Here is a 13288-nt window from a genome sequence, read left to right on the forward strand (position 1 = left end):
ATTTCCCGCCCTGGTTCTGATTGGTCGCCGAAGGGAGCGGGAGGGGCGTGGCCTCTCCTGATTGGTCGGTGCCGGCGGGGTTTAAGCGAGCGGAGCGCGCGCGCGGCTTCATTCATTCAGGACCGGCGGGATGAGCTGCCTGAACGTGCCCGGGGTGCAGCCCGGCTCGCCCGCCAAGGCGCGCGGCCAGATCCAGGTGGGCGCTCGGGCGCCGGGGCGGGGGCGCGCTGCGGGTGCCCCTGCCCGGGTCTCACCCCGTGTTTCCTGTCTCCGCAGGTGATTTTCGGGCCCATGTTCTCCGGGAAAAGGTACCGGGGCTGGGGGGGCTCTCGCCGGGGTTTGGGGGCTGGGGGTCCCCTCGCACCAGGGACCCGCGTGCGGCCGGAGCGGTCCCCGTCAGGTGGGGGGGGGTCTGCTGCTGGGCCTACAGCGCTTGGGCCCTGACTGCTGCCCCTGCCCCGCTCTCGGGGCGCAGCTACCGAGCCACCCCGCCGGTCCGGCCATGGGGCGGGCCCCGGGGCACCCTGCAGCCCGGCCAGACGGGCCTTTAAACCTCTGGCACTGAGCTGCCTACCCAGCCTCTGCTGGGGCTCAGCCGGGGGCTCCCCTCGGGCACAAGCTGCTGCTACTGGTTTGTGGGGTGTTGGTGAGTAGGAGCCCAGCCCCCTTACTGCTGGTGTGTTACCCCCCAGATAGGCTGACAGCATCATGGACCTAAGGGCTCCTCCCGGTGAGGCCACTGTTGTCTCCTTGGCTCCCAGTATGTGTTCGGTGGGCTAGACCTCGCGGTCTCCTGTGCTGCCACTAAGGGACTGTGGGAAGATCCTTGGGCTAATGTCCATTCCCCCCATGTACTAGCCCCTGTGCGTGATGTGGTTCATTGTGACACTCTTTTGTAGCACAGAACTCATGCGCCGGGTCCGCAGATTCCAGATTGCACAGTACAAATGCCTGGTGATAAAGTATGCCAAGGACACTCGTTACTGCACCAATGGGGTCTCCACGCATGACAGGTGAGCTGCTGCCATGGATATCCCCCCCATTAGCAGGGAGGATAATCATCTGACTGCTGCAGCTTGACTGTTTGCTTCTAATAAGGGAAACTATAGAGAACTTGGCTTACAAGCTTGAAGTTGTCTCCTTTGTTCTGTACAGGCCATTGGCCCTGCCTTCAATGGGGTGTTTAGGCATGACTCTGCAGCCCTGTGCCCCTCCACAGAATGCTGCTTTCAGCTTGCTGCTGTTTAGCTGTAGTATAGGACGTCTTTCCGTACAGCTAGCTGGTTGGCAACTGCACCGTCTGTAAGTGGCACAGCTTTTAGCCTGTCTCAAAACAGCTGTTACCTGTGCTTGAGCCCTTGTTTTTAATAGCACCCTCCTGTAGGGTTGACCAATCACTCTGTGTGCTGACCCTTCCTTGCAGGAATACCATGGAGGCTCTTTCAGCCTGTTATCTCAAAGATGTGCAGCAGGAGGCGCTTGGTTCAGCTGTGATTGGTATTGACGAAGGCCAGTTTGTAAGTTCTCAATGCTTGTCTGCTGCTGTCTCCTGTCCAATAACCAGCAATTTGCCTAGAAGGGGCCCCATGTCATGTAAGATGGGAAGTGCAGAGAAGAATCTTAGACCCGCTGTGTTAATCGGTAAAATGGTCTTGTGCAGAGTTCTTGTCCAGCCACATTTGTGTGGTCTAGTGCCATCATCCCTCCTTGTGGCCTTGGTACGGGTCCTGTGGGCAGCTAAACCTACCACGTTTAGTCTGAACTGTGAAGACTCCCCTTGCCCCCTTTGCTCAGGTAATGTTGCTGTAGCTTCCTAGCCAATGCCCTGTCCTGTCCTGCTGTTGTGGGGACATTTCTGAATTCAAGGTTATCTGCAGCATTTGAAGCTGCCCATGCTCCTTCCTCTGCACTCTCCTCACTGAAGCTGTCCTTTTTATGCCTGTCTAGTTCCCAGACATTGTGGAGTTCTGCGAGGCGATGGCCAATGCAGGGAAGACGGTAATCGTTGCTGCCCTCGATGGGACCTTCCAAAGGAAGGTAATTTCTCTTTCAGCAATGGGTAACTGGATCCTTCTGAGTTCTTATCTCTATACCAAATAGCCTGTCTCTTTGCTGCAGGCATTTGGGAGCATCCTGAACCTGGTCCCCTTGGCAGAGAGTGTAGTGAAGCTGAATGCTGTATGCATGGAGTGTTACCGGGAGGCTTCATACACTAAGAGGCTGGGCACTGAGAGGGAGGTAAGATTCTAGGGAACAAAGACCACTCTAACAGGGCCTCGAAGGCACCTGTGAGGTGACCTGCCCTGCCCATGGTGTGCTCATACAGGAGGAAGGAGCATTCTCTTCTAACCTACTCTCTCTTGCCAGGTTGAAGTCATTGGAGGGTCAGACAAGTATCATTCAGTCTGCCGTGTCTGCTACTTCAGGAAGCGACCTCAGCAGGCTGGGCCAGAAAACAAAGAGAACCTGCCTGTGGGGGCCAAACAGGTGGATGCCATAGCCTCCCAAAAGGTCCTGGCTTCGCGACAGATGCAGTGGAGCCCAGCAAACTGAGCAGGGGAGGCTAGAGACTACAACTTTGGGGCTTCTTTAAAGCTGGCTTTCCCCTCTGTTCAGCCTGGGGCTGTCTCATGGCCTCCCAATGCTACCTGCCAAACCTAACTGCTGCTTGTGTGTGCTGAGCTACAAAGAACCAGGCAAGCCTCCACATAGAAGGGACAAAAGAGGAGAACAATGACAAACAGGAGTCAGGCAAGCAACCAAGGGGAAAGTCCTCTGCCATGGGATGTGGGCAAGAAATGGGAGGCACTTACGGAAGCAGCCACACTGCAACAGACCCTTGTCCCTGAGTGTGGGACTTCCCAATACACCCATCTGTCCAGGCTTCTGAGTAACGAATTCCTCCCAACTCCTGGTTACCTCTCGAGCACTTTTGACCTCCCTCCCTGACACTGTTGCTGGGTTTTGCTTGTGTTCTTAAGGACCTTGCCTGTTCCTAACGAGCTCATGGGTCTGACTTGCTGCCTGGGGATGCCCTGTCCCTAGGTGACACTGGGGCAGGAGGACCTCATTGCTTTAGCCCTTTCATTATATTGCCTCTTACTCCATTCTAAGGTAAACGGCCTCAGTCCTCCCATCCCTATTAGTGTCTTCTGCTATCACGACACCCCAGCCATTATCTTCCCTCCCAAACATCAGTTTCCCCTCTAACAATGCTTATGTGCGGCTGCCTCCATCCCCTCTCTGGCAGGCAGCTGTAATTAGTTCTCCCTCCCCTGTTGCACTTCAGTGGCTGTCCAATTATACTTGCTAAGTGACTAAGTTGCTCTCAATCAGGGCTGTTCCATTCCAAGGGTTTTTACTGTTACCAGCAGTGGAGGTGGCCTTGATGTGTTTATTTTTAGGGTTAGGTGGGGGTTCTGTTTTTAGTTTCAGCTGTACTAACTCAAGGAGCTGAAGCCCTGCTCCTCCCTGCATCCCCCTAATGAGAGTGGAGAATAGTCACCCCTCCAGCCATGGTGTCCAAGCTCTTAACCCAGACTAACTGAAAACAGTGCTCTCCTGAGGTGAGGTGGAGCTGGGGCTGATGTTAAAGGGCAGCATCTGCTTCAGTGGAGCCTAGTTCTGCTAATACCACTGTGCACAGCTGCTTACTTGCCTAAGAAGAGTTTGTAGACGGGGCTCTAAAAGCCCTGTGTCCTGATGGAAAGGATGTGCTCTGTCTCTCTACTAGAGGGAGTAAAGATTAGTGCAGGGAGGGGCTTTGAGTAGCATTGCTGGTGAGTGCCCCACCCCTTATTGTGTAGTAAATCTGAAAGCTGCCTCTGCTGAGCACTATTTTTAATCTTCCAGAGGGATGTCTCTGTGCTGTCCCTAGAACCAGATGTTTAAATGAGGGTCTCTTGAAGGTAACAGGCAGATGATCTCCACTTTGACTTAAATTTCCTCCTGTGTCCTTAGCAAATCTTCTCTTCCCCTTTCTCTCTAAAGCTTGGGATCATTCCCTGCTGCTTCCTTGCTGCCATAACAGCTTGTGGGCCAAAGCCCTTTCCCTAAGGCAGATGTAGCATTTTGATAATTGCTAGGCCAGCCCTTCCCTTCCCTTCTCTGGAGAATGCGCTAGCTGCTCTAACCTCCTTTCCTCCAGCCCAGGCTTGCTGCTGTGTGACACAAGGCCCTCTGTTAACCACTGGCCCGGCCCCAAGAAGTTCTCTTCAGCCCATTTCCCTCACCCCTTACAGCAGCTGCATTTATCCTAACCCAAACAGGGCCTGGAAGCAGCAAGTTTGACCATCTTTATGAAGCTCACCTGCCAGGCGTAGTATGGCTGCTGCTAATTTTAAATACCTCCATTGCTGCTTTGGGGGGAGACTCTACAAGCTGTGACTGAAGAATTCCTGCTTGGTTCTAGAGCTGCTTACTAAAGGGGGGGGGGGGGGAAGAGAGTTTAATGTGCTTAAGGCTGCACCATTACCCTTGGAGGGGGGGCTCATCCCTTGGTGTGGGCAGCTGCCTAATGGTTCAGTGGGGTCTGTAAGTGCAGGGGTGAGTTTTAAATTAAATAATTTAATGACACTCCATGTAATGTGTATTAATGCCACATTCACACTGCTCTGGCTGAGGCCTCTTCTCAGGCTTCTGGGGGCAGCTGTACTCATGCTCTGTTGACAGGGTGTGTGCTAGAAGCTCTGTCAGGTGGCTTCTTTATGGGAACTGCCTGCTTGTGTAACCACTCTCAAATTCCCTAACCCCTGCGGGTGCAGGGGGGGGCACACTTGAGCTGTGCTAAAAATAGGCCTGTGCAATGATTATGCATTTCTTGGCTTTTCAGGACAGTGACTTGCTCTAGGCAGAGCATGTGGGGAGCTGCATTTCCTATCCCTCCCTGGGGGCAGGAAACCCACCCCCTTCTTAGGCTGAAACATCCTGGATGGGCAAAAGGTGAGGCAAGGCCTCTCCCCAGCAGCAGGAAAGCCCCCCTTGCATGTGTGCAAGTGTGCCCCCCCCCTCACACACTTAGCGCTCCCTGGCCCCAGAAAGTCAGCAGCCATCAGTGAAAGACTTTATTCCATCTTCCCACAGTGATAAATGGGCATTTAAAACATTCAGTTGTGGGCTAGCAGCTGAGGCTGCAACTCACCTACCCAGTGTGGCTATCAGAAACACCTTCCCAGAACAGGTGCACTTGGGAAGCAACAACCTGAGACTATTTACACACCCTGTCTTGCTTTGCTGGTGTGTACACAAGGAAGAACAGCTCCATCCCCCCAATCCCTGCACTGCTGCTTCAGTGGCAGGAGCAGGCTCAAGCCTGGCCCTCCCTTGGAGAGCTAGCTGCCAGATGGTTTTGAGCAGACACCACCAGGCTGTGCTCTGACCAGAGTAGCTTCTGCCAGACCAGCCTGGGGTGAGCAGAAAGGTGTTGTACTGGGTAAATAGAACAGGGCTGCTCAGCTTCCCCCTCCTTGCTCAGGCCCTACAGCAAAGTCATTCTAGGAAGCTGTTTCAGCAGCAGTTCAAGAGCTGACCAACCTCCTGATCTGGGCCATCTCATCATTGCAGATGGTACCCAAAGATCAGACCCTCCCCAACTCTTAACAGAATCCCCTTTAGCTTGCTGGGGGAGGGGTAAGGCACAGCCCCTAACTTAGCAGGGGAACTCTCAAGCTTCATATACAAGTCAGTTTACAAAAAGTTTAGTCCTGCACTTTGGCACCAAGCTCCCCCAGCAGCACAAATGGAAGGCAGCACAGGAACCCCTTCCATGCCCCATTACCCAGCACAGAAGCAGAACTGCAGGTGCAGTCACAAGCAACTGCTGGCCCAGGAACTGAACCCCACTGCCCTACTGAGCAAGGTGGCAGCTGGGGATTAAGATACCTGATACAAAAGTGAGGTGGCACTTCAGGGAATCTGAGCCAGCAGGGTTAGTAAAGGCACCAGGGGTAGAGTTACACTGATGTAGCCATGGGCAGGGTTCGGGGGTGTTTAAAACTCACCATGCTGTCTCAATCACAAGAGAGGAAATAGTCATTCCTTGCTGTTGTGAAGGAAAGAATCTAACTGCCCACACTCCATTGTCACAGCTGGGGAGGGGCCAGGGTGAACCCCCCCCAGTCAGCAAGTACTTGATGTTCAGGAAGGCAGAGTCAGCAAGCAGCTCTGGGGGCATGCAGCCTCCTCCCTGCATTTAGTCCCTGGGCTCTGCCAGGAACCAGGGAGCTGCCTCCCTCTCCCTTGGCATGCTAACTCCAAAACCCTGCTGCCCCTCGCACACTAAGCAGCCACCAATCCCCTACCCCCACCCCCAGTCAAGATACAGCCCCTACCCCACAGAAGAATTGCACGTGTGCAGTTATCCCTGCTGGCCACTGGCACAGGGCTCAGTACGCCGGCGGGGGCTGGTAGCCCTCCGAGGTCTCTCCAGTCTGGGCGAAGGGCGGCTGCTGGTAGTTGTCATGAGTGACGTTGGGGTAAATTGAGTAGGGGGTCGAAGGGTCAGGGGTGGGGTCAGTGTAGCTGTTAGTAAAGTCCTCCACTCCCATTCTGTACCTCTGGAGAGCAAAGGTGATCAGGAACCCCTAGAAAGAGAGACAGCAGCAGTCAGCAAAGCCAGTCCCCTCAGGAGGCCAACAGCGTCTCTTGCTCCTGGGCAGCTCCAGACACTAGGATGCAGTGGCAGCAGGAGGCCACAGTGATGCTGCCCATTCCAGGCTGATGTGGCTCAGGCCCCTGATTCTCTCAAAGCCCCCACCCCAAGAGAGATAAACCCTGAAGAGATCTGCTGGCTGGGAACACCCCACTCACCCAGGAGAAGATGGAGAAGAAACTGAAGGCAATGGCAGCTCGGGCTGAGTCCGCCCCCACATGCACCTCGCTCGGCAGCGTCATAGCCCACTGGTTGGTCAAGAAGCAAAAGCCAATGAACCACAGGAAAGTCCAGAGTGCTGTGGGAGGAGAGAGAGCGATCAGTGGGTCCCGCTGCCTTGCTGGGGTGTCATCCCATCCCCTGCCCCACACTGATGACTTCATGTCACCCAACTGCTGGCAGGGAGGGCTGGGCCAAACGAAGCCTGTTCAGCAGACATGTTGGCTAAGGGCCTCCACTCTCTTAGTGCCAGGGTCACTGACTGACTCCACTGTCCCCCAGCACTGCTGTGTGATGCCCCTGGGGGGCTTGGTGTAGAGCCCCATAACCCCAATGCTTTGGCAAGCTGGCAGAAAAGGATCCCACAGCTGGGTGCACGTCTGCGAGGCACTTTCTCCCAGCCAGGAGCAGTGCCCACATTCAGCAGTGCATGGTGGGCACAGTGCCAGGAGAGCAGAGCATCCCCTTCTGGTCAGGCACAGCATAGTCCACTGAAAAGAAATGATCTTCCAAGGAGCTGGACAAGGGCAGCCATTGTCTGATCATTAGAGAAGGCGCCAACGCTGGATGTGTTTCCAACTGCTCTGCTTTGCTCTAGGCATTAGTCTGGGGCAGTTCTCTGGCCTGTGTTATACCCGAGGTCAGTCTAGGGGATTGTAACGGTCCCTTCTTGGGGGGCGGGGGGGGCGCTTAGAATTAGCCAACCAGAGCCAGACCCACCCCCTTGGCCGCTGTTACCTGAAAAGCCCAAGTCTGCCATGACCAAGTATTTACGGTCAGTGGCATTGCTGATCTGGGGGAAGTAGATATCGATCGTGAAGAAGGCGAGACAGGCCAGGAAGCCGAGGACGCCGATGCCGATGCCGTAACGGCAGGCATCCTCATTCCGGTGGAAGACGCAGTGGAGCTGATCGGTGTCATGGGAGTTGGTGTACCCCTCACCGATGATGCAGGAGAACACGATGAGGGAGAACACCTGGGGAGGGAGCACTGGCATCAGCTTGAGCAGTGTTCAGGAACCACAGGGCAGACGGGTGGAGGGGGGACCCTGAACCACCAGCTTGCACCCGTCCAAAGCAGGAGGGAGTTCACTCAATGCAGATGGGGCCCCTATCCACCCACCCTCCTCTTGGGGGAGGGGATGCACAGGCAGCAGACAAGAGCAGTGCGCTGGAATGGGGCCGGGGCGGTTTACATGGGAGTGACGGGAGCAGGGGGCTGGGCTGGGCGATACCTGGGCCCTGCGCCCCACTGCAGCCAGCACAAATCGGGGCCAAGCCCAGGAGTGCGCAGGACCCGCCTCACCACGGGTGACCCGGGCACAGGGCTGGGGAGGGGCAGAGCACCCAGCAAACCCGCCTGGCGCGCTCACGTGCGTCCCGCCAGCCCGGTCAGCTGCTGCCTCATGACCGGCGCCTGCGGAGCCGCCGCGGGTCCCTCCGCCCAAGCCGGGCCCGGGCCAGCCGGGCACCGTGCGCCTCCTCCGCAGCCTGGGCCGCGCTCCAGGAGGCCCCGAGGGGCCTGGCCCCCCAGCGGGTGCCGGCCCCGGCCCCGGCCCCGGCCCCGGCGCGGCCGGACGCGCAGCACCAGGAAGCTCCGACGCCAGTGGGGTTTGCAGCCCCCAGGCCCGCGCCCGGCCTCGCCCCGCCAGGGCCCGGGGGACACGGGCGGGGCGGGACCGGCCCCTCCCCTGCGCCGACCCCCGGCCCCGCTCACCGCGCTCAGCAGCCGCACCAGGACCTGCGGCCGCTGCAGGAAGCGCAACAGGTCGAAGGTGCCTCCGGCCTTGGCCGCTCCGTAGGCGCCGCCGCTCTCCATGCTGCCCGCCCGGCCTGGCCCCGCCCGGCTTGAGCCTCCGCGTCCCCCGGCCCCGCCCCGAGGGAGGGGCCCGGCCCGGCTCCTCTCCGGGGCGGGGCGGGTCAGGTCCCCCGGGTCCGCCCGTGCCCTGCGGCCTGGCCGCTCAAACGCTCCCTGCAGGGAGCCCGCGGCGCTTCGTGCTGCCGGTGCAGGCAGCGCAGACAGGCCGGGGGCGGGCTGGAAACAGGGCTCTGGGCCCGGGGGGTTTCAGCCCCAGGCCGGCGCAGGAGCCGCGGTGGGGGCAGGATACTCTGTCAGGAGCGTCACTGTTTTTCTTTTTCCAGAGCAGGAGGGAGGGAGCTGCTGTTCCCGTGGCCAGCCCAGCCCTGTGCCTTCCCCGGAACCCTCCGCACACAGCCTCACCCGGCACACGGCTGACCAGGGCAAGACGGGGAAGAGTCAACACGGCTCTTGTAAAGAGAAATCGGCCTCCCCAGTCTGTCAGCAAAGGGGAACACGGATGATCCAGTGGATATGGGGTCCTTGGACTTCGGGAGCCTTTGACAGGGTCCCTCAGTGAAGGCGCTTAAGCAAAGTGAGCTGCCATGGGATAAGAGGGAAGGGCCTCTCAGGGCGCAGTAACTAGGTAAAAGCTAGGAAACAAAGAGTAGGAATAAATGGGCAATTTTCACAGAGGAGAGAGGTGAATAGTGGAATCTCCCAAGGATCCGCATTGGGACCAGTGTTGTTAATTTATTCATAAATAATCTAAAAAATGGGTAAACAGTGAGGTGGCAAAGTTTGGCGATGAGACAAAATTACACAAGCTAGTTAAGTCCAAAGCAGACTGTGAAGAGTTACCAAGGGATCTCACATAAGTGGGTGACTGGGTAACAACTTGGCAGACGAAATTCAATGTTGATAAATGTAAAGTAATGAGCATTGGAAAACATAATTCCAACTATGCATACAAAACGATGGGGACAATATTAGCTGTTACCACTCAAGAACGAACTTGGCGTCATCGTGGGTATTCTCTTGCAAACATCCACTCAATGTGCAGCGGCAGTAAAAAAAAGGGTAACAGAATGTTGGGACTCATTAGAAAAGGGACAGGTAATATATCTGAAAACATCATAATCCCACTATATAAATCCCTGGTACACTCACCTCTTGAATACTGCATATAGTTCTGATCACCCCATCTCAAAACAGATACACTGGAATTGGAAGAGGTGTGATGAGGGGTGTGGAACAGCTGCCATGTGAGGCAAGAGTAACTAAACTGTACAGTCCCAGTCTTGAAAAGACGACCAAGGGGGATACGATAGAGTCTGTACAGTCATGAGTGGTGAGGAGAAAGCGAGTAAGGGCCTGTTATTTATCCCTTCACATAACACAAGAACCAGGCGTCACCCAATTAATAGGCAGCAGGTTTTATGAAGTACTCCATACAAGGCAGTCAACCTGGAGAAACTGTTGCCAGAGGATGCTGTGAAGGCCAAAAGTGTAACTGGGTTCAAAAAATAATGAGTTAAATTCCTGGGGGCTAGGTCAGGGGTGGGCAAACTTTTTGGCATGAGGGCCACATCTGAGAATAGAAATTGTATAGCGGGCCATGAATGCTCCATCTAGGGGTGCAGGCTCTGGGGTGGGGCTGGGGATGAGGAGTTTGGGGTGTAGGAGGGTGCTCTGCACTGGGACCGAGGGGTTCAGAGGGCAGGATGGGGATCAGGGTTGGGGCAGGGATGTCCTTTCTGGACGACTGAAAGCACAGCAGCTTCCAGAGCTGAGGGACAACAGGAGCCTACATGTCCCCAGAGGGGTCCCCACCCACCAGCCCAAGAAGGGCTAGAACCTGATCTGCTGATCCCTGAGCGACTGCTGCATCCACGCCAGCGAGCAGCGAGCATGGGCTGTCACTGTCATGGGGCTGAGCACCACTGGATGTCCTGCCCACAGAGGCCATGGCTGACAGAGCCTAGCATGTGCCTTGACTGGCCCAGGCCTGCGATTTGAGGCCTAGAGGAAACACCTGGCTGTGCAACTAGATTGCCACTTGCTGCTGCTAACATACCCTGCTGCACACTCCCGACACGTGGCCTTGCTCCCGGCTCCGCTCCCAACGCCCTGCTTCTGTTCCATGAACCCTACTTCAGCGGGCTCCTGGGCTCCAAACTGGTGCGGCTCATCGACCTTGACTGCAACCCGATCCTACAGCAAGACCCTGCTGCGGATGCTATTCCTGCCCTTGACCCTCTAGACTTAACTTGGTCCATGTCACCTCCAACCCAGGCCCTGACCTCAACCCGATCCTGTAGCCCGGGTCCTCATGGCCCCAAACTGGGCCTGTACCTGAGCCTGAGGAGAAGTGGGAAGCAGAAGGCATCGGACATGGCGTATTGTAGGCCGAGCTGGGCTGAGGGGGGCAGGAGGGTTGACACAGCCTCTGCCACCACCTGCCAGGCAGCTGTGTAGTTGGCAAAGAGGCTGCAGGCCCTGGAGGAAGGGACCGTCAGTGGTGTCTGAGAATAGAGCTGCAGGGGTGGTGATGGGCAAGGGGTGGGCACTGCCTGCTCCCCACTGATGTCCCCCGAGCAGTGCCTTGCCCAGGAGCTGCCTGGGGCTGCCCCCGCTCACCTTGTGATGACGTAGCCCAAGGAAGCCGACACCATGATCAGGCCCAACAGCAGCATCCGCTGGAAGAGTCAGTGGAACTGGATGCATGAGAGAGTCTCGGGCGGAGTCTGCAATCTCTGTACAGAGTGTACTGGGGGGAGAGAGGGTCACAGGAGCCCTGCACTCCCTGACTACCCCCACGCCCCGGTGCTGGGCCATCCCCCGTCTCCCCCTTTCCCAGGCACTGGGCTCTGTCCCCCGGCTGTTGCTCACCTTTTTGACGTAGAAGGTGATGAAGATGAAGATTGTGTTGAGCAGAGGAAGGAGAGGGCTGTAGTAGATCCCTAAGGAGCCACAATATCCAGGACGTTCCGGGGCACGAGGACCTCATCCCTTCTCACCCAGCGAGCCAGCCAGCTGGAGCGTGCTCCGCAGTCAGCCTGCAGGGCACTTCACCCCTGCAGTCGGGATGCAGTTCACTGGGCACAGAGTCGGCACAGAGGCAGCTGTGGGACTTACACTCCTTCCCTCCATCTGGGCCTGCACAGAGACGCAGCCGTCTCCCCTCAGCAAGCAGCCCTGAGAAGCCAGCTTGGCTGCGGCAGGCCGGCTGCGGCTTAGGTCAAGGCACCTGGGCAGCCTGAGGCCTATGCTCCGTGCTGTGCGAGTGACTCTACCCTCATTTTTAGCTGGGAGCCATCTTCTCCCGGGATGCAGTGCGGCCGCTGGCATTGGGGAATTTGGACATCAGTGGCAGGGGACTCTAGAAGCAACGAGGTGAGGGACCCCCACATCCCAGCATCCTGAGAGGAGACTCTCAGGGCTGTCCCTGACCCCACTGGGACCCCTGAGCTGAGGATACCGCACAGAGCTGAAGCAAGGAGCTGAGACCCAGCGTTACACCTCAAGCCAGACCTGGCAGCACCTCCCAGTCCAGACAGCAGCTCTGGGGGAAGCAGAGAGGCAGTGAGATCCTGTGGCATCAACCCACCTGCATCCCAGCCCCCAGGCGATGCTGCCATTTCCCTGAAGACAGCGACTGGCAGCAGCCTGGTGCCCACAGTCAGTAGCAGGGCCAGGAACCGCAGGAAGGTGAAATAGGGCTGGATCCCGGTGCCAAATCTGCCTGGATGCTGGGGATGCGAGAGGAAGAGCAGCCAGTGCAGAGGGGCCCAGGGAGTGCAGGGAGACTGTGCCAAACCCACCTGCTTCGCCTCCCTAAAGAACAGCACTGCTTGTTCCTATGGGGCTCCCAACCACCCCCCCCCCAGCCTCTCACCAAAGAGCTCCCGGCGGCATAGAACAGAATACAGCCCTCCCAGCCGCACTGGGCCCAGCACCACCTCCCTGGCAGGGCTGGCCTTAGGGCGATTCCACCGATTCCTGGGAATCGGGCCCCGCAGCATCTGGAAGAGGGGCCCTGCACCCTCCACCGACGTGCCGCCAGAAACAGCGGCAACCAATTGAGTTGCCGCCGAATTGCCGCCACTATCTTCGGTGGCAGCTCAATCGCTGCCGCTGTCTTCAGTGGCATTTCGGCGACAGCTCTTTCGAATCGGGCACCGCTCGTCCTAAAGCTGGACCTGCCCCTGGGCACACCTGGCAGCTGCCCAGGGCTCCGCGGACGACCAAGGCAGAATTTCACCTCTGTGCTCGCAGCCCCCTTCCACAGGCCATGTGTCCTTGCAGTTGATCTACTCAGCAGCCACTGTGGTGTCACACACCATGCAGGAGATAAGGTCTGGGGCCTGGGGCAGCAACTTGACAAATCCAGATTTCTGCCTTGTCCAGGAAGGGATTTCTGCAGCCATCCCAGAGGAGACTTGCTCCCTACCACCCTGACTCCCAGCCCCTGACCTCTAGGATGCTAATGGCCACAGGCTCGGATGTACTTTGGTTCCCTTCCTGGAGCTGGAGCTGGCTGGGACTCAGGAGCAGCAGGGCAGATGGGAAGGCTCAGCAGAGATGGGGTCTGTCTTGGGTATGTGAGCCCTCCAAGAGCTG

General features: G+C 57.3%; 2 protein-coding genes across 4 annotated transcripts; one reads left to right on the forward strand and one right to left on the reverse strand.

The window, feature by feature from the left end:
- Positions 1–75: 75 nt before the first annotated feature.
- TK1 (thymidine kinase 1) lies at positions 76–4433 on the forward strand. Of its 3 annotated transcripts, XM_044982986.1 has the most exons (7): positions 76–196; positions 277–308; positions 900–1013; positions 1424–1517; positions 1948–2037; positions 2119–2238; positions 2368–4433. In XM_044982986.1, the coding sequence occupies exons 1-7, from the start codon at positions 131–133 to the stop codon at positions 2551–2553; spliced, it is 702 nt and encodes a 233-aa protein (XP_044838921.1). In that variant the 5' UTR covers positions 76–130; the 3' UTR covers positions 2554–4433. The 3 variants fall into 3 exon arrangements, with proteins under 3 accessions (XP_044838921.1, XP_044838920.1, XP_044838922.1); XM_044982985.1 differs by lacking the exon at positions 277–308 and having other exon boundaries at positions 131–276; XM_044982987.1 differs by lacking the exon at positions 277–308 and having other exon boundaries at positions 150–196; positions 2368–4432.
- A 617-nt stretch (positions 4434–5050) lies between these two features.
- On the reverse strand, positions 5051–8739 carry SYNGR2 (synaptogyrin 2). The gene is made up of 4 exons (XM_044982989.1): positions 8585–8739; positions 7607–7844; positions 6808–6947; positions 5051–6581 (listed from the first exon to the last, which is right to left on the reverse strand). Exons 1-4 carry the CDS (start codon positions 8684–8686, stop codon positions 6384–6386), a joined length of 678 nt encoding a protein of 225 aa, XP_044838924.1. The 5' UTR covers positions 8687–8739; the 3' UTR covers positions 5051–6383.
- Between the last annotated feature and the right edge of the window lie 4549 nt (positions 8740–13288).

Source organism: Mauremys mutica, chromosome 12 (genome assembly GCF_020497125.1).
Source record: "Mauremys mutica isolate MM-2020 ecotype Southern chromosome 12, ASM2049712v1, whole genome shotgun sequence".
Lineage (NCBI taxonomy): Eukaryota > Metazoa > Chordata > Testudines > Geoemydidae > Mauremys > Mauremys mutica.

Coding starts and splice junctions, on each gene's coding strand:
- TK1 (XM_044982985.1), top strand. CDS start 131: ATGAGCTGCCTGAACGTGCCCGGGGTGCAGCCCGGCTCGCCCGCCAAG. Junction 277..899: donor CGTGTTTCCTGTCTCCGCAG/GTGATTTTCGGG, acceptor ACTCTTTTGTAG/CACAGAACTCATGCGCCGGG. Junction 2,038..2,118: donor ATGGGACCTTCCAAAGGAAG/GTAATTTCTCTT, acceptor TCTTTGCTGCAG/GCATTTGGGAGCATCCTGAA.
- SYNGR2 (XM_044982989.1), bottom strand. CDS start 8,686: ATGGAGAGCGGCGGCGCCTACGGAGCGGCCAAGGCCGGAGGCACCTTC. Junction 6,948..7,606: donor GGCAGACTTGGGCTTTTCAG/GTAACAGCGGCC, acceptor CTCCTCCCACAG/CACTCTGGACTTTCCTGTGG. Junction 6,582..6,807: donor TCTTCTCCATCTTCTCCTGG/GTGAGTGGGGTG, acceptor CTCTCTTTCTAG/GGGTTCCTGATCACCTTTGC.